This window comes from Drosophila novamexicana, unplaced genomic scaffold (genome assembly GCF_003285875.2).
Source record: "Drosophila novamexicana strain 15010-1031.04,08,12 unplaced genomic scaffold, DnovRS2.1 tig00000512-arrow-arrow-pilon, whole genome shotgun sequence".
Taxonomy (NCBI): domain Eukaryota; kingdom Metazoa; phylum Arthropoda; class Insecta; order Diptera; family Drosophilidae; genus Drosophila; species Drosophila novamexicana.
In genome coordinates this window covers 390,842-411,252 of record NW_020824809.1, presented here as the reverse complement: position 1 = coordinate 411,252, position 20,411 = coordinate 390,842, and the positions used below count along the sequence as shown (strand labels likewise).

General features: G+C 39.1%; 1 protein-coding gene across 10 annotated transcripts in view; it reads right to left on the bottom strand.

The window, feature by feature from the left end:
• LOC115761990 (RNA-binding protein Nova-1) overlaps window positions 1-20,411 on the bottom strand; it is a 33,310-nt gene that overhangs the window by 4,333 nt on the left and 8,566 nt on the right. For 2 of the 10 annotated variants that reach the window (XM_030704050.1, XM_030704051.1), the window contains exons 2-6: window positions 14,285-14,862; window positions 2,416-2,481; window positions 1,343-1,486; window positions 630-1,270; window positions 34-568 (exon numbers count right to left, since the gene is read on the bottom strand). In XM_030704050.1, the coding sequence (XP_030559910.1) occupies window positions 34-568; window positions 630-1,270; window positions 1,343-1,486; window positions 2,416-2,481; window positions 14,285-14,402 (1,504 nt within the window). In that variant the 5' untranslated portion in view covers window positions 14,403-14,862. Of the gene's footprint in view, window positions 1-33; window positions 569-629; window positions 1,271-1,342; window positions 1,487-2,415; window positions 2,482-4,433; window positions 5,175-6,914; window positions 7,195-9,937; window positions 10,326-14,284; window positions 14,863-18,923; window positions 19,029-20,411 lie in introns of those variants that run through there. The other 8 variants (XM_030704057.1, XM_030704056.1, XM_030704052.1 and 5 more) reach the window with 7 other exon arrangements.

The following is a 20,411-nucleotide window of genomic DNA, read 5'->3' as shown; positions in this document are numbered from 1 at the left end:
GGTTTTAGTAGGAATAATAGAAAGGTTGCCCACCTAAAACAGCGCCAATAATCACTTCGGGCACCTCAACGTTCTTGGTATCCTTGGCACCCAAATCACCAGGAGTGGGGCTCTTGCTAAGACCGCCTATCGAGGCGGCAGCTCCCAGTTGCGCGCTGGTCACCGTACCGGTGGCAGCGGTCAGTCCAAAGCTGTTGTTGTTTAGCGAAACGGGCGTGGCCGCAGGCGCAGTGGCCGAGCCCATATGGCGGAATGAATCAAATTGCACCTCCAGCTGAGACTGCGTTGGCCGACTGGCCGCCGCAGCAGCGGCCGCCGCGGCGGCATACTCAAAGTTAACCTGACCGACAGCGCCAAAAACATTGCTCGCTGTGGCCGCCGTAGCCGCGGCCGCAGTTTGCTGATCTAGCGTCGTCACGCCCAGATAGTTGCCCAGTGTGGGATGCGCGCCATTGGCGTGTGGTACGCCCAGACCCATGCCCAGCACGCCGTACTTCGCTAGCACACCGAGGGCCGCGCAGACGTCAGTGGTGGCGGTCTCCGCGTAACCAGCACCTCGCATGGCAACCTGTATGCAAACAGATGAGTATCGCCCAAAATGTAGATTAATTATATCCAAAATGACGTACCTTAATGTGCTCAAGCAACTGTGTGGCAACTGCCAGATTGGGCGCTGGGTTGGGTGCGCCCAGGTTAAGGGATAAGTTAATGCCTGCGCCATTGACCAACAGACTGGTTGCAGTACCCGCACCGCCTATGGCCGTGCCTATCGTAGAATTCAGTGAGGCGGTGCTTGAGTTGATGGCATTCTGATTGGTGGCATAGGGCGAACCGGTTGGATTGAAGTTGGCAACGGGGCCGTTAACGTCGGCGTAGGACACGTTCAGACATGTGCCCGACTGCGGATCCTCCACTATTTTGGAGAGTATCATTTTGCAGGCATTCTTGTTATTTTCCTTGTCGCCGATAATGGTAATACAACGCTCCTGCAGTGATACATCCTTTGGCTTTTGCGAAATCTGGACATAGGAACCACTTTCCTCCTTTATCTGCTTGATGAAGGCGCCGCCCTTGCCAATGATCATGCCGGCGGTCGAATTGGGCACCAGTATTTTAACTTGCTTATCACGTTCCTGTGCCTGCTTAGACTCGGCATCAATGATTTTTGTAGTCAAGTCGGGCTTTTCCCTTATTTTGTCCATTATAAAGTCCACCACAGTCATGATACCTTCCACAGAGCCGGTGATTAGGCAGACGCGCTCAGTAGTACCTGCGGAATAAGGATGGGGACAGAGAAAAATCTTGAGTACCGCACTCAATTGAAATAGCATAAGCCACTCACCTGGATAAAAATCGTGAGACTTGGACATCTTGACTCTAGCACCCGTGTCCTTTTGCAGCGAGGCGATCGTCTCGCCCCCCTTGCCAATAATGGCCCCGGAGGCCACCGCAGGCACAAGTATCTTCATGTGAAATGTGGTATCGCCTGCAAGTCAAAAAATAGTTCACAGTGCAACCATTGATTAGTGTTCACATTTTTAAAGGGATTCGGCACATTGCAGCTCTTTGTAACTTTAACTGGAGTGGGTTTAACTCCATTTGGTATAGCACATTTCTGGTAGCTGCTCAGCAGGTTATAAATTAAAAATAATAACAGCATTTGGTATTCGACCGTTCGGCAGGACGCGCGTAACGAGACAATTTTTTTGAATCGAATTAGTTGAAGTTGAAGTTTATGTTTGAATTTCCGTTTGGTTTAGTTTAGTTTTTTTTTATGATGGGGCGTTTATGGTTTTGGAGTGGCGGGTGGTGGGTGTCGGTTAAGGGTGTCGGGCGGATCGTAGTGGAGACATGCATATTGATAACTGTTCGTGTTGCAGCTGTTTTCTACTGTGAAAGTTCATGTTGTCATGTAAATGCTTTAGTGGTTTTCGCTGGCAAGCCATGAGAGTGGAATACGCTTAATGAGGATGCAACACACGAAAATGCTGGCGAGGCGAGACACATGAAAAGCCCAAACCAAAAAAACTGCCCCACAAGCAATAGCCCAAAGCTCAAATGTTAGTCAACCGGTCGTACAGTCAGACAGTCTATATTCGTCAGCTGGTCAGGGGTTAATGGGCTGCCCGTTTGCCAGATTCGTTGGGCCAGACCGACGAATTGATATCAGCTTTCGTTAGACAGTTGACAAGAGGTTCAGCTTAACAGCGACTCAGGTTCGACAAAAGCAGTAAGTAGGAATAATAGAGACAGAGACAGAGAGAGAGAGAGAGAGAGAGAGAGAGAGAGAGACAGACAGAGAGATTAAAGATACGCACAAAACGAAACAGTTTGGAAATTAACACATTTTTCGCTGCTTTTTGCATTACATAGATGAATTTTAATGGTATTTAATGAAAGTATGACAAAGCTTACCATGATGATTATGATTATTGTTATTATTTTCAATTTCAACCTCAATTCCAGAACAAACTGACTCACCTAAAACGATATAGAGATAAAAAATATTACATTAGATAAATGATACAAATGAAAATTACACTAATTACATTTATTAGACAAAGGCAGAGATATGCAATTAAGTGACGTCTCTCTCTGTGTCTGTTATGTGTGTGGGTGTGTAGGTGTGTGTTTGTGTGTGTCACGTGTTTAATGAAAGCATAGGACTGTCAATACATGACCGAAGCCACATCCTAAGCAAGATGAAATCATTTTCAAAACCCAAAGAATTATACAAAACAGAAATTAATTGTGTTATTGTGAATATGATAGATCGATAGATAGCCAAGCATGTGATAGCACGAGCATGCAGTCCGATTTGCTTTGCTTTATATTCATTATAGTCAAAGCAGTCTGTACCTCAGATTGCAACAACAAGCAAGTCAACAAACAAATTTCAATTAATAAAATGTGTCAAGCGGAGATGCTCTATTACCCAAAACAATCGGTCAAAGCAAAACAATAAAAAAACAAACAGCACACTCGGTGCACCTGACTGACTGCTCGCCTACCCAGCCAACAAACCCGTCTGACACTCTGAGATGAGCGACTCGACGTCTGCTTGTCTCGCTAGGTTTAATTTTAGGCGATCCGCTTGATTATATCCCCACGTTCCATCGCACAGTAGAATTGAAATCTGTGTCGTCCACTTAAAACAAAGTGTCCTTCAAAAACTATTTCTCTAATTAGATACAAGCGGTGAAATGAGGCGCACATCTGTCACCAAGCCAGAAAGTAGAACTAGTGCCACTCGTAGCTCTTGGCTCGGCATGTCACGCCACAAATATGCACGACTAAGGAAATGTGGCAGCCCTGCCAAGAATTGAGCCACTGCGGCATGTGTTCAACCCACCTAGAACGCCTGACCCAAGCAGGTTGCCCGATGCCTATCGGCGGACTGTGGCATTCTCATCTGCGAGTCTAAAAAAACTGAGAGACAGCGAAAAAAAAAAGAATAAGGAAAACAACTAGCGCTGTGCGCCAAGCCGAACAACAGCTTAAAGTGATGACCAAAAAGTGAGATATGGCCCAAAAGTGCAGTCAAACAAAAGTGAAGTCTGTTGCCACATTGTTTTTCTGAGCCAAAAAGAGGACCGGAACGTAACGAGCAGCTTGCAATGCTTTTGTTTTTATGCCTGTTAGTGTTGAGCAGCAGTTTAAATTATGTCTTTGTTATAAATAACTCTGGCAACATACACAATTGGGCAGTACTGCGAAAAGGGGCGTGGCACCGCACGCTAATTTGCTATGCATAGTGCTGAGTCGCAACAGCAACTAGGCTAACGACAACAACCCTCGCCAACAGCCAATCTGTTGCACGCAAATTGTTGAAGCAATGCCGCAGCAAGTGGCTGTCGCGTACCACGCAACGTATACTTAATGTGAAATGGACTAAAATCGATACCCAAAACTATGTTAATACTACTATTCGAAATAAATGAGCGCACAAATAACTGATGAAATCGGGGTGTGTGAGTATATGTGTGTTGCCGTTATGTTTATTGTATGCTGGATAATGTGTGAATATTATTTCATTATTTATCTTATGTTAAATAAACTCTTTTTACTTTTTCTTTAGCTTTTTTTGTGTTTTATGCATTTTGCTGTAATTTTTCTGTTGGTGGCAGCATTTAATTGGCATTTTTTATGACTCGACGGCAGCTACAGATGTTCAGATGTTGAGATGGTGACATGGTGATTGATTGATTGATAATTGTAGTTGTTGTTCTTGTTCTTATTCTCACTGTTGGTAACGAACGCAGAGATAGAGAGATATATAGAGATACAGAGCGAAAGAAGGCGAGGGCGAGGGCGAAGGCGAGAGCAAGTGTTTCTTTGTGAAATTGTAGATGGTTTGTGTAATACTTAGAAGAAGTTGTGCGCATCTTTTTTTGTAGTTTCTGAATTTGATTGCGTGTTTTGATCAAACTCACCGTAGCACCAACAGGAGGCAGTCTTATAGCTGGGTGATGCTGCTGCCGTTGCAGTTGCACTAGTCGTTGCAATTGCTGTTGCTGCTGCTGCCGTATTTCCCGTTGTCTCATGGCTACTTATCTGCTGTAGATGTATATGCTGCTGTTGTACTGCGCTTCCCGTCGAAATTGGTGACGTGCTCAGATCTGGCGTTACATTGGACGAGCCATTGTGATTGTGGGGCTGCTGCTGCTGCTGCGGTTCCATCTGATTATAATGATGTTGAGTATTGCTTAGATTAGGGTAGTTTTGTGCCGATTTCTGTTGCAGCTGCTGAAGCTGCTGCTGCTGTTGCTTATAGCTAAGAACGGCTAATGAGTATGCAGCATTGTGATTGATACTGCTTGCGCTGCCGTTGCTGTAGCTGCTGCTGCTGCTGCTGCTGCCGCTGGTCAACGAACGTAAAGATGAGGGCGATGTAGCTGCTTTTATTGTCTTGGAATGTCGTGGCTGATGCTGATTGTTATAATTAAATTGCGTCATGTGTGTGGGCGTTGAATGCTGATATTGGTATGCATAGTGTTGCAGTTGTTGATGTAACTGTTGCTCTTGCTGCTGCTGCTGCTGTTGCTGCTGCTGCTGATGCTCCTGGTGTTGTGGTGTTGCATATAAATCTGTGTCCATCTGCTGGGCTGCCGATTCCATGAACACTTTCATAATACTTTCCATAGCGTGCAAACGTTAATAACTATTGCTGCTGTTTTTATACTGTTGAAATGTTATTCAGTCTTATATTTGTTTGTATGCGACGGAAATAATTTACTTATTATATCTTTTTAGTTTTTCAATAATATTTCTATTTTATTGCTGTTAATTTTAAAGTGTTTTTTATTTTGATAAGTTTAACTACTGCTGCACAGCTTTGCTCTATTCTACGCGTTTCCAATTCAAGAACTTGCACAATAAACGAAAAGAAAAAGAAATAGAAATTGTTTTCAATTAAGCTCAGTTTTTCAAGGTTTGCAATTTCGCTTACAATTTCGTTACATGTAACACACAAAAACATTTTGAATTAAGCAGCTTTTACACGAGTCGAGGAGTGAGAGAGAGAGTGAGATTGAGATTGAGTGAACCAAGTAAGCAACACAAACTGCGGGATGGTCAGCTAAACGTCAGTTATTCAACAATTTAATTTCTGTTAATTAAAAAACTGATTAAAATTTGTTTCAATTCATTTTGAATTTGGCTTAATCCTTCTCTCGGTTTGCGGTCGTGTAAATGCAGCTTTGAATACTTGTTTTTATTATGAATTGCTCTTTAAACTAGGCCTTGTGCTGTTGCTCTGCCTTTATTAGGAGACTTCACTATAAAATGATGAGGGTGGCGGTGTGTGGTAGTTATAAGTATAGATCATAGATAGGCTTATAGAGTGGTAGCGCCATTTGGTTTAGTACAAGTTGCAGTGTTTGAGTTGAGCTGATTCGATTTGAGTTGATTTGATTTGATTTAAATTGGTTTGGCTTGGTTTGCATTTATTGGATTCGAAAGAAGCGCGCTTGATGAACATTGTAGAAGTAGTAGACGATTAGTTATTTCAATGACGTTGTTGACATGTGGTGTTCTTGGATGGCAATCAGGATGTTCATTGTAATGTTGGTGGTGCTTGGCGGTATATGGCGTTCGACAGTGGGCTTGGAACTTATTAAGTTATAGTGTTCTTATCAATATCTGCGCGTTGGTTAATAATCAATCCAGTAGACAACGCCCACATCAACAAAAACGACAACATCAAAAACATCAACAACAACAACACAAGGGAAATTTATATATACATATTTAGAGAGAGAGAGAGAGAGAGAGAAAGCGAGAGAGAGAAAGGGAAAGATCTAACTATATGTATGCATATGTTTCTATGCACCTAAAAACACACACACACACATATTGACAGTTACATAAAGTGATTGACATATATGCAGACTTATTGATTGATTGATTGACGCCTGAAGTTGCATATCAAGTTATGAAGCGGCGGCAACAGCAGCAGATGCAGCAGCAATTGTTGTTGAGTCAAGTGCATTGTTAAGAGATTGATAAATTGATTGATTGATAGACTGAAATTTTTTGCACGATTGATTGCCGTCAAGCAAATTAACGAATAATGACTGATTCGTTACTGCATTATGTACATATGTACTTATGTTATTGTAAATACCGATGGCAACGGTTGCTTGATGAAATGTTATCAACTACATTTTTTGGTAATTTTCTTCACTTGATGCTTATGATTATAATAATAGTAGGTTGTAATAAAAATACGGTAGTAGTATGTGGCATGTTTTTGCAGTTACGAGTTTTCAGTCTGTGCTATAGATAGTATGTCCATGGATATATAGAGAACACGATAGTAGTAGTTAATGACGAGAGTTACACAACATCCAATAATGGTATGGAAGGTGATGGTTTTATACATTTAGAATACCATTACTATGGCAAAAGTTTACCATTCAGCAGTTGAGATTGGTGGACGGTGGATTCACTTCAGTTTAGTTTCCTTCCGTGCAGTTCAGTTCAGATTAGTTCAATTCAGTTCAGCTGCGACTTGTGAGCTCTCTAGTAGTTTCGGTTGCTGGTTTAAATTCTGCGATGGTATGATGGATCATTTGTAGATCCGCTTTGTAATTGGCTAACCTGATGGCTCCGATTTTTCAATTACTTTTGCGCTTTATATTATAATTTTTTTACATTTTTTAATCACAACTTGGCTTCAAGTTTTTTTCTTGTTGTTTTCCATTTTTTTTATATATCACACTTGAGTTGAGTTTTTATTGATTTTGCGGAAATGCTGCTGTGCGTTGAAGATAGTTTATTATAAGAAACAAATCGTAGTGTTGTCGCGATAACAGAAACATCGACGTGTGTGTCGACGATGAATCTTTTCAAAATGTATATATAGATTTTATTTAAATAAAAGTTCATTTAAGGAAATGCATACGTTTTATTTAATTTCGTGTTTTTTTGTAGTTTTGTGTATAAACTCAAAAGATATAATAACGCTGCTTTTGTGTTTATCTTTTTTTTAAATACAAGCACATTTGTATGAATATTAATTATTAAAAACTTTAAAACAGGAAAGATGTAAAAAAAATGTAGATATATTTATGTATTATGTTAAGGTGTAAATATTTCCTGAGAAATGTATATATATGTTATATTCACAGTTACTTAGACAAAAAAAAAGTTATTGCAATGACTGGATTGAATGAAAGATACAGTCAGAATTGAACCAAGGTTAGTCGACATCAAATGATCCAAATCGTAGGCATAGCTTATATATATACTCTCTGTTCACATTTGCATATAGAACTATAAGCCAGTTAACCACCATATAATTACGACGATCAAATCGATGCTAGTCAAATGAACTCAGCTGTAAACAGCGACTGTTTACAAAATCTAAGCAACAACCTTGACATATTTGAAGTTTGGTCAATTACAAACTCCAGTTTGTGTGACCAGGAAACGATGTTTTGCTTGGCCAATTGCAATTACGTATACAGAGTAAAAAATATTCGAAAATTCATTTAAATGTTAAGCAATGTTCAGTGAAATACAAAAACAAAAACCAAATAAAATGTATGTATATAATAATAGCCCACTGATTTTGAAAATTATATACATATAATGTGGTTTCGTTATGTAGCTAAATGCTAGTTAGCCAATAACAAAACAGAAAACGTTAATTTATTCGAATTTCAGCTAACATTGACACACACTCATACACACTCAACACACACATACAGAAAGGTGGGCGTGTACAACAACAACGGCTATGACAGCAACAATGGAAACTAAATTATGTGTGAGATCATCTTCCAGCCCTTGTGGTGTACACGTTATGGCCACAATTGATTTATCTTGAGGAAGTCACAAACTTTAATTTGCCTCTCCATAAATATAAATAAATTAAACTAAGTAATGAAAATAAATTGGGAGATTTAGTCGGCAGAATGCGTGCCGAATAGGCAGACACCTGTCCGCGTCGTCTTTTGCCAAGCAACAGAAATTAACAACTGGTTGCCAATAGCCGTCCATTTCGATAGCTGCTGCTGCTTCTGCCATTGCTGATACTATTACGACTGGTCAGATTACACAATGAAGTCAAAGCCAGAGCTTACAAGGCTGAGCTGAGCTGATTGACAGGAATCGGTACTGGAATAGGGATTTGGAGTCCGCCTGGGCATATATAAGACCCTTAATTTCTATCACGCATTAATTTTCGAGCCACTACGATATTTTCGAGGTGTTTTGCACTGTCAAATGAGCTGGCTAACAAAAAAGCAACAACAAAATAACGTAAGTGGCCCACACGTCTGGCTCTGATGAATGGATCATCAACACTGACCGCTCTCTGCTGGCTGTCAAGGTCGTTTCTATATATTTCTGGCTTTTTCCTTCTTAATTACATACATACATGTTCCACACACTCAAACGTTTGTCAAGGTTATGTTTTGCTGTCAATTGGTTTCCGCTTTTTGAGTCGAAACTCCGACAAAGCTAATTCGAAGTACCTCTGTAATAAAACTACCCATACAGAAGACATTCGAACACTCGCTCGCAGTACCTGGCTTCTTTTTTGTTTTGAAAATAAACTTTTCACATCGAAGAATATCGTGTAAGGCGCATCGATTAGTTGCTAATCATGAAACCCGAATTAATTTCAAGGAGAATTAAATCAAAGGAGAATTTGCTGCTCAAGTAGGTTGTTACTCCAAATCATTCAAAGCTTCCAACTTCAACTCCAACTGCTTCTTCTTGTCAATGTCAATAGGTATGTCTGTTTTTGTGTCCATAAAGTCTGTCTAGTTTTGGTAATATTATAATGCAGCTGACATTGAGCTAAATTTGCCTCAACTTCGAATCGAGGAATTTTGTAAGCAAATGCTTGCTTTCGAATTTATTCCACATACTCGTTTGACTTGTCGATGTATTCGAATGGTTGCTTTGAGCTACGATCACGTATTGAATTGAATAAACAAGAGTCAGGGAGGGATTGAGTGAATGAGTGTCTGGCTGATAGAAGTACTCGCCATGCTAGGGCTGAAAACTAATGACAACTTTCAAATGAAAACGAGACTCAGACACTACGATTGTCACCTTGCGCATACGCAGCGTGGACCCAGATATATATGGCTAAGCATTTACTGTCGTCTCTGCTCATGTGATTAAGTTCTTAATGAAAATCACAAATACAACCAACTAGGCAAAGCCAAAGTCAAACACAAAATTAGATAAACAAATATATTCGCTTACTGGCCGGGGTGTTGTTATTGCAATTCGACAAATTGCAGCAACGATGCTAATTAACAAGGTCATTGAGTAATTTTTTACTGCAAGCGATACCGAGCTCTTATATATGCATCTATGTGCTATACAAACTCAGCTGGGTGTGGGTATTTGTGTGTGTTCGTGTGTGTGTGTGTGTTGTATATGTGTATAACTTAAAACTGCACTTGAAAACACATACACAATTGTAGCGGCGGCGTCAATTGCTGCTGCGGCTGCTGCTGATGATGATGTTGAAGCGGCGGCTGTTGTTGCGTTCTGCCAAACAGCATGCTGGTTATTTGACAGCCAATTTAATTGTACTAACAAAATTGCTGTGCGTATGAAAGGCGAAACAGCGAGGAGCGAGCGCAATAACTGAACGACGATCGGCAACGGCGCGCACTGAAACCGCACTGAAGAATTTTGTTGGTCTGTGGCAAAACGACGATGGAAACGGAGACTAGAGATAGAGACAGAGCGAAAAGCGGGCCCAAAGCGCAGAGTTCAAATGAGAGAGAGAGAGAGAGGAGTACGCCACATTCAAAATCAGAGAGCGAGAGTGATCCAAATGAGTCAGTCATTGCGATCATATACCGTCAGTATATAAAACATATACATGCACAAGCAGTGTCTGTGAGTGTGCGTATGTGTGTGTGTGTGTGTATGTGTGTGTGTGTGTGTGCCAAGAGCGCGCGCTATGATCTAATGTGCGAGTTTTGATGTTGCCTCACTCCAAAAATTGTTGTTTTTTTCTCAGTTTTTGCTTCCATTATCAGCAGCAAGCGATGAGTGAACAGGGCAAATGGTGGGAGGGTTTGACTCTGACTAAAATAGAAAATGCTGCAGCGGTGTATGTATTGTGAAACGAACCGATAAGCCAAAAAGATACAGGGTAAGACAACGTGTCAAGTTTGTCGAGCAAGCAGAAAAACTTCATTAGAAGTTCGAATGATATTCAATGATAATAAATCACAGCACGCCCACATATGTTGACAAAATTATATATATATATGTATATACATATATATATATTAATTGCTTGATCATTCATTCGTAAAACAAATGCAACGCACATCTTCAACTAAATTTTTTTCACGATCTAAATGTGTCTCGACATAACAAATTGTTTTTTGCTTTTTTGGTTTGCTTTGGTAAAAACTTCCCCATCAGATCCACATACCAATTTGAGGTCAATCTTATTCTACTTTAACTTTTTGTGGTTCCCCAAAGTCTGCTTGAATAATTAGTAGCAAAGCAGTGATTAACACTTATTTATGCGCTTTTAAGGAGAAAAGTTGGTATAAATAGTTTGCAGTTGTCCACGTTGCGTATGTGTGATTTATTAATGCGGCACACCGCAAATTGCTCATTCGCCACGTAGTCACATTTGTTCTTTCTACTAGTGCAAAAAGCACTACAACAATATTCTCACGTATATGTTGGATGTAGCAAAGTGACCCAATTTGACTACATATGCCGCTGGCGTTGCACCACAAAAGCTGAAAACGAAAGCCAAGCCTGTGCCCATCTATCGATAACCGTGCTCGTGTTTTTGAGGACAACATAATAGGCGGAAACTGCCTAGACAGAAGAAAAAAACAAGCACACTTGCACCTATCTAACCAACATGACACTCGAGCTATTAGTAGGCCACTTGAGGGTGTACAGAGATGCTTTACAAGTGCAGCAGCAGCAGCAGCAGCAGCGACACGGCCACATGGGCAGCACTTGAGTAGCAACAAAAGAATGTGTTAAGAATAAGGTAACCCAAAATATACCCAGAGAGACACCGAGAGAGCACTGAAAGAGAGCGTCACTTCACAGAGTGGGCGGACAAAGAGAGCCCGCAGGCAATAAGCGCACTTGAAGTGGCCACGCGACAGGCGACAGCATCACAGTTTGAGTCTGCACAAGTGGCCAAGGTGTAACCCATTTTCAGTGCAAGTGTTTTTGTGTATATGCTAGCTTGTCACTGTGTGTGAGTGTGTTGTACGCGTGTATACGTGTGTATGCTCAAGGACGTTGCCATGGAGGCTCGAATGCTGCGGCTGCCGCTGCAATGGCGCCCAATGCTGCAGTGCAGCAGACGACGCATTCTTCTGCACGGCTACTGCGCAGGACCTTGTCTAGGCAATGGTTATGTGCCACACACAAGCAAACAGATGCACACGCAGACACACATATCCACGCACACTCGCACACTCGCGCATTGTCAATAAAGTAGGTCAACAGCGCAGTCATAGCAGCAGCAGCATCAACCGCGCGCTCTCTTCAACCCTCGCGCTCTCTGTCTCTCAATCTCTCTTCTTGCTCTGGGACAAGCGCTCGGCTCTTGGCTCGTACTTTCTGGTGCCCTGCGCATCTATTTTCAAGCAAGCTCTATCAACATTGATTACGTAACACAGCGACACTTGTGAGCCCACCCCATCCAGTTCCCGTTTTAGTCACTTTTTTTTGGGGGTTTTACTGCATTTCCTTGCAGACTTGCTGCCGCCCATTACACCCAGTCCGCAACATATTCGACCCTTATGCTTCGCTTTTTCTGTTTAATACAGCTTTAAAGTGGTTTCGGAACCGAATTTTGTGCCTTTTCAAGCCGCTGCAGCGAGTGACAATAAACAACACGAACGAAATAAATATTAATAAATGGATGGCTGTCAAGACAGCTAAACAAATAAATTGTTTGAAAACTAATAAACAAGTTGCCCATTTGTGCATGTGTTGGTGTGTATGCTTGTGTGTATGTGTGTGTGTGCAAGCACTTATACATTTATATTCAAAAACATTTGACACATGCCATGGACCTGTTCTACGACCAGCAATGACGAGAGCAACAAAAATAACAAAACTTTATACATACATATCTACAAATATTTCAATGCTAGTTAATTAACAACAATACCATTAGCAATAACAGCAAAACGTACCTCGTGCACGTGGGTAAATCAAAAAGTTGATGACTTGAAACAACTATAGTTTCTTTATTAGAACAACGATGGATAAACTTTGCTCAATCTTCGGGAAGCCTTTCAAGCAATTAAGGTTGGCGTATAACGTAGCAGGAATATTACAATCGAAGCTTAATACTTTTATTACGTTTGAACGATTCCTGCCGTAATTCACAAGAGTATTTTTCCTCAGACTGTGTGTCTTGCTATTAGCGCTCGCCCCTTATATTTGGCACTAATCGTGTATTCAATGATTTATCTTAACGCATAGACTTATTAACTTGTTAAGCTCAATAAACCAACTGCTTTCCATTTGACTATATGATTCAAATTAAATTCTCACTTAAAACTTTCTTCGTAATAGTTCGTCTTTCAATAAGGTATTGAACAATTGCTGTACTATTATGCAACTATATTTATTTTAGCTAGTTCTTGAAGCTCTGACAGGCATGCATTAATAGGCCAGTCAGTTAGTTAGTCAGGGTGGCAGTCGGTCAGTTGCTTAGCACGCTTCTGCGCACAATTCAGAAATTCCAAATCCAAACAACAAAACGTGTTTTTGACTTGGCAAACACACACATTGCGAATGATCTAAGTATTTTCAAACTAAAAGTCAAATGTTATGCAGGCGGCGGGCCCGAGCGGGAGCGCGAGCGAGATTGGGGCGAAAATAAGAAAAAACAAAAACATTTAAACACGAAAACAAAACCGCCTCTGAGATTTACGGTTTTTGCTATTTTTATGTCTCTGACGGCGATGACGAGACAACAACGAGCAACGCGATTCGATGCGATACGATGCGATGCGATGCGAGGACAGGTAGTTGGATTGCGTCGCGGCTCACCTTGAAGCTAGCAGGTTGCCAGTCGCACAAGTAATCAAGTCAAGCAACCAGCCAATGGCTGATCTGGCTGTGTGTCTGTCCATGTCGTGGTCAAATGATTTGAGATGCTTTGGATATAATAAGTAGGCAGCTGTGTAGCATCATCATTTTAATCTCAGCCACTTAGCATTTAAATGGTGCAGACATTGCCGACCCATTGAGCCAACTTTGGCTAACCTGATATCAACCCAAATGCACCTACTGATATGTCACCATGCCAAAGAGGTCACCATAAATATGGGTCAATCTCGGTCCTGTGTCTGTCAAGGGAATTTGTGTACGTCTGATATGGACATCATGATTGATTACCTTCTGTATTTATTTCGAAGTCCGGAACATCGAGAGCTGCCCTAAGTGAGCCTGACGAGCTTAGAAGACTGGTCAAATAAAAGATGACAATGGCGAAAGAGCAAACTTATTGAAATTAACAAAGCAACAAGCTGGGCAGCAATGCCTATGCTTAAGTGAGTTGTTTGGCATGAATTACAATATTTACACGCTTTGCGGCGATTGGTAAAGAATGAGAAATAGGGCAGTGAGTATATAGATAGAGATAGATAGATAGTTAGATAGAGACAAAGAGCACGATAATGATAGTAGTATATGTAAAAGCGATTGAAATTTACTTATTCCTCATTATGTACTTTGGTTTTTTTTTGTTTTTCTGTTTTTTTTTTTGGTTTTTTTTTTTTTTTGAAATGATTGCAAAACTTACCGGAACTGAAATGTGAGCGTTTAGTTTGTTCATTTTCCGGATCGGAATCGAGCGGCCTTTTGCGTGAGTCGCCCATCTCAGGACTTGGACATGTCTCCATGGCAGCGTCTTCGGCCATTTTTAATTGAATGTTGGTGGCTTTTGTTTGAATTGTTTAAAGATAGTCTTCGACTTTAAGTGTTGATTGCCTTAGTATTTGCTTTTTGTTTCCGTTTGCTTTAAGTTTGCAATTATTTTGATTGATCCGCTTCTTTGAAAAAATTTCTCAATGTTTGGCAAATGAGCCTTCGTTTCTTGTCAGAGCCTTTTAGAGCGAACGATCGATCAAACGATTACGGATACTTCTATATGAGCGATTCCGCAATTGGCATCTGAAATAAGACAGCTTTCTGGGGGCTGCCTACTTTGATGTTGAAGAATCCTTTGGCTCTAATGATCGTTATTCACACAGACACACATATACACACGCTAATAAGCTGTAGCATATGCGGTCGGGCGACTTACAATTATAATTATAAGTTTTCAAATGTTTAGTCAAGCCTCTAAATATACTATAGGTATATGATCGTGTAGTCCTTCTAGATTTGGTTTATTGTTGATTGCGTTTGATTTAATGGCGGTTTTTATTTATTGCGTGACAATTGTGTATTATTTTTATTTTTATTTCATTATTATTATTACATTTTTATTATTATTATTTTTTTTTTTTTTGAGGTGGTGGAATGTGCGAGTTGTTTTTGGTAAACGTTTATATGAAAAAAGAAAAAGAAAAAAATATTTATGAGTGAATTATGCAGCAATAATAAATATACATACATACAGTAAACATTTAGGCATCATATGTAAAATGTATATTATATTATATTTATGTGCGTATCAATATTTTAATACAGACGTGATTCTAGAGTCGAGAGCTGAGAGTCAAGTGTTGAGAATTGAGAGTGGCGCGTTTAATAACATTTACAATTAGATTAACACAAAACACTTTTCATTTATGTCTTTGTACAAAATGAGCGCAATTAAAAGCGGAGCATTCAATTAACAGGCAGTTGGCGGGAGGGGCAAGGGGTCACGCAGGCAAATGTAATCGATGCAACAAGACAACAATTAGATTTAGCTAGTAATAAGCATGAAAATGTTAATATTTGTGTTCTTTTTGTGTGGAAAAAAAAAAAACCAGACAACAACAAGATGACTCATTCTAATGCGTAAGTTATGAAAACTGACAACAAACTGTCTGAGAAATATCATCAGTAAACAGATTATTGTATGGATACAGTTAACAAATTTGGCAGACAAAAACAAGGTTCTGAAGAATCGAGGATCGTGGTTCATATAAGATGTAAGAATACAACTTCAGCAATTTATTTAAAATTCCCCATCTAATTAAACAAATAATTTAGCTTTATTAATTGTACAGATTTAACGGAAATCAACGTTAGATTTGATTAGTAATTGCATATAACACACAAATATTCGTACAATATGATAGACGCCTACATTAAGTATATAATCAGTTTGTTTATCTATAGACTTCTTTACACTTAAACTTCAAAGAAATATTTTTGCGACCATTCAGCTTCCAATTTTACAAATAGCCCACTAACATATGTAGGAGAAAAACAAAGTAGATATTCAATATATTTAGCAGAAAGATAAAGTAAAATTTTCCGATTTGTGTATTTGAATGAGATTGACAAATTTTGGCGAGTCTATACTATATAATATAATATGTATTATATTTCTGATGTTCATTTACACGTATAATTTGTAAAATATTATTCAGTTGTTTTTCGAATTGTCGACACATGTGCATGATTTCGTTACATACAACGATATTAGTACAAGTATTTCAAAATGTCATGAATGCGGCCAAGACAGCCATGGCCTATAGACCATAGACCTATCTTTCAATAGTTGTGCAACCCCCAATTTATAATTCGATGCACGCGGCAATGAAAATTATAACTTGCAACTCAATTATGGATGAGTTGGTTTTTATGATTTCATTGGTAATTAAATATGCGCCAAGACAATACAACAACAACAACAACAACAACAACAACAATATCAACAACGACAACACTAAAAAAAGTGACGCGCATTTATTTGTTTAAAATGGCATTTAATTATACAAATATTTTGATCGTGATTGTTGTTGTTGTTGTTGTTGCTGCTGCTATTGCTACGGGCGAGTGCGGGCATCGCATTATACGCGCTTGATGGTATGTGTGTGTCTGTGAGAGCGTGTGTGCGTAAATATAAGTGTATCTGATTTGACTGCAAACGACCTTGACCATTAAATAAATTTCTGTCCGCTAAGCAGCAACTGCAAAGCAAAATAAGCAATAAATCGACGAGATGGCAACGCTACAAAACAGCAACAACACTAACAAACACAAACACAGTAGCCACAATAACAGCTACACGAGGTGCACAGACAAGAGCATTTCGTATGCAAGCAGGCCGAAAGAATCTACACAAAGCCAAATTCGTTCTATAGATACTTTTCGCATATACAGCCGTACATTGTTCTGGTCTTTTCTCTTTATTTTATAGAACCTGTCATGATGGCAGAAAACAAAAACAAATTTGCATTCACTCAAGAAATTAGTAATCAACGAGAAAAAATATTGTTTAAGCAGCAGATGCCGCAAAACAAGTTCCTAGCTTAGGAAAGGTTTCAGCTCTGAGAATCTAGGAGCGAGGGACAAGTAACGAGAACCTGTTACTTTTGCGCGATTAGTTATTTAGTATTTCAATCAAATAAATTAATGATTTGCTAGAAATTGTCGAAGTGATGCACAATGGCTATAAATTCGTTTTCTTAAACAAAGTCAGAAAACCAAATGAAAAACTTGGCAATGTGAACGCAACTGTCATTTAGGGGAAATCCCTGCAACCCTCTTACCATTGCAACGTAAAACACTCGACTTTTTAGTGAGGGTGTGTGCGTTGAGACCTTGAAATTTAATTTTAAAAAATAAATAAAACAAAAATAAAAGCTTATATATATGACGAAAATCCTAGACTACTAGATACGCTACAATTATTAGCTATAAAGCAGTTGTGGACATCTTTGTTTATTCGAAAGCCAGTCTTCTTCCTCTGTGATTCACTTAAGCCATGGCTAATTACAGCTTTTTCTTAGACTGTTACTAAAATAAATGGCACAAATTAAAATATGAACTCTTTTCGTTTGCCCCGAAATATATCAGAATATATATATTTCTATATGTATGAATTAGATCAGGAAAATGCAGAAGACTGTCTCGGCATACGCTTGATTAGAGGAAGGCGAAGATGTCGTCGCTACCGTCCCCAACGTCACTGATGCACTCAAGCCGAAAATGTGTTAATGATGATGGATACCATGCAGCTGCTGCTTTGGGGCCTTTGCATAATAAAAAATTTCTTTCAATCAGAGCGAGGACTTTTGAGTGCGGTTAAAAATTCAAAGCAGATTCATAAAACTTTTATTTCAATTATTATTGCATTATCTTAAGATTAATAGCTGACTTAAGGTACAAAATAGTGAGAATCACATCTATGATAATATGACACGTTTATTGTTCGGCTAATCTAAATCGGGAATGTTGTAAAATCGTTTGTAAGGCTTTTAACAAACGGCTGAATGGCATTGTCAAAGTTTTATGCAGACGCTATACTTTAACAAATGTGTCTTTCAGTTGCTTAATGCATTTATTAAAGTTAGGTCACGGATGTTTCAAAACTATTTGTCAAGGTGACAAATCATGACAATTAATAAACAGCGTTATATATGAATTTACATTTACATATAACTAGTTAAAGCACCTAACGAATAAAAAGCAATTATTTTTCAATAGCAACAAAAACTTGATTTTAATATATCTCGGTTGACGCTCATAAGCTTAAGCTTTGAATAGGTTGAAGTTTGTTTTCAACTGAAAAGCTGTCACCACTAAGCTGCAAGCAAACTGAACCCTCTGTGCAAAGCTAGCAAAATGAATATATATAGAATATAGAATATAAGTATTTATCTATATATATATATATATATTCTTGACCAAATTTCAACTTGTATGTACAAAATGTGCTCGCCTATAACACACATCCCCCAGGCACATAAAACAAATTCAATCTTATCTCGAAGTCGCAGAACTTATCAGAACAGCGGAGGCGAAGGCGATAAGGTTTTCATATTATTTTTATATATAAGCATTGCTTTTTTTATTTTTACTTATGTATTCGCTGATAAGGCGAAGTAGCAGACGGACAAAAAACAACAGCCAGCCAACAAAATACCAGAAACGAGAGCCCAAAATGGCCACAGAAATTTTATAAATGTGAGAAAAAAAATTAAGCAAAAGCAAATCCCACAAATCAAGTGAAGTTACTGAGTTGCACATTCAGTGGATTTCTATGCCCCCACCCCAGTCACCCTATCAATAAAATGATTTGGCTCAAGCTGTTGCTTAATTGAATGGCTTGCTTGCAGCCTGATAAGAGTTTCTTTAACACTTTATGCTTTTTGTGTAGATTGCGGCGCCGCAATCGCATGAACCGCTCCACACTTCAACTGCGGGCCGCCACTTGGAGCTCATTTAACAAATTGTTAGCGTCAAAAATTGCCCAAAAAAACACTTGGCGCACTCACATCAATGTATTTTTTGGTTACTTTTTTATAGGTTGTCTTTTTTTCGAATTTAGCTGCAAAGCACACTTGAAAATACTTTATGTCCGCATAAGTAAAAAGTTCTCAGCAAGCGAGCTCGGAGCTGTGCGAGTACGTGAAAATCAAATACAACTAAATTCAAAAACTGAAAACAATTAAAAACGAAATGAATTTCAAACGAACGTCACACACACACACGCACATATATATATATATACACACTCGCACTCACACACATGCACACTAAAGTATCTACGAATTTCAAGCGTTTACCGAGCGGCAAGAGCAGTAGAGAGAGCAATAGAGAGTGTATGGAGGAGAGAGAGCAAGTGAGTGAGAGAGAGAGAGCATTGCTGCTGTTGTTGGTATATCTTTTATATACTTTTTCTACAAACTGTTTGACTGTTTGCAAGTGTTTGCTCAGCCGCTCTCACATGGTCCGTTAGTATCTGTGAGCATTTTAGTTTAAGTGTGTGTGTGTGTGTGCTTGTGTGTATTTACTTTGTTATCAGTAAATAGTTTTTATTATGACTGTCTTCACTGGCTGCTCAGTTGCTTTATTATTGTTGGTGTTTTCTTGTCGCTGATAAGCGCACATCGAGTGAGTGCATCAATACACACAAACATAAGTATTTAGCAATAGTTAGTAAGCACACAATTGCCTGCCTGCCATTATTCGCATTGATATGAAATTTGCCACAACTTTAGATACCTATTTACAGCCATACGTCAGTCGAAAGTAACACACAGAAACAGCAGCAGTACGGATGCCCATTTGTAAGAAGATTGTTTTGTTTGTCCATTTGGTCTCATTTATCGCCTTTTCTAAGGCTAAACAAATCTGCTGACAGCGTCTGTTAATGCCGCTGTCGTATCTTTTTCTAAGCGGCTGTATCTTTTATCTCCACACTTTGACAAACATCATGTGCCATTAATCGTGCTGTCTTTGGCTTTTCATCAGCACAGGGCAACCGAATTACAAACGATACACACACTTGAACAATCGTTGGGCTAATGTATTTAGGTCCTCATTTACAGTAAGCATATTGGCCTTGTTTATGTTTGTTTAGACCTGTTTAAAAGACTCTGGAACAAATCAGGCTTGTACTCAAAAATACAATTTTTCAAATATAATGGACTATTTTATCCTCTTAAGCTGTCCCGTATATACACAAGCTCGTATGTAGAATCACCAAACTAAAATGCAGTATTTATTTCTATTGAATCTTCCACAAGATCAATGTACCAGGATTCTATAATTTAAAATTTGTAACCAATTACTTGAATATTTTAGAATACAATAAAATCTATCCGTTTTATTATCTTGAATAATAAATCCGTTTTTTTAATTTTCCTCACAAGCTACCAGAGTTAAGTTATAAGTTGTTCGTTTTTTGTCTATTTTTTTTCGATGCATACTTTTGAGCTTGCTCAAACTTAAACTTTAACCTACCACAAATGCTGCATAAA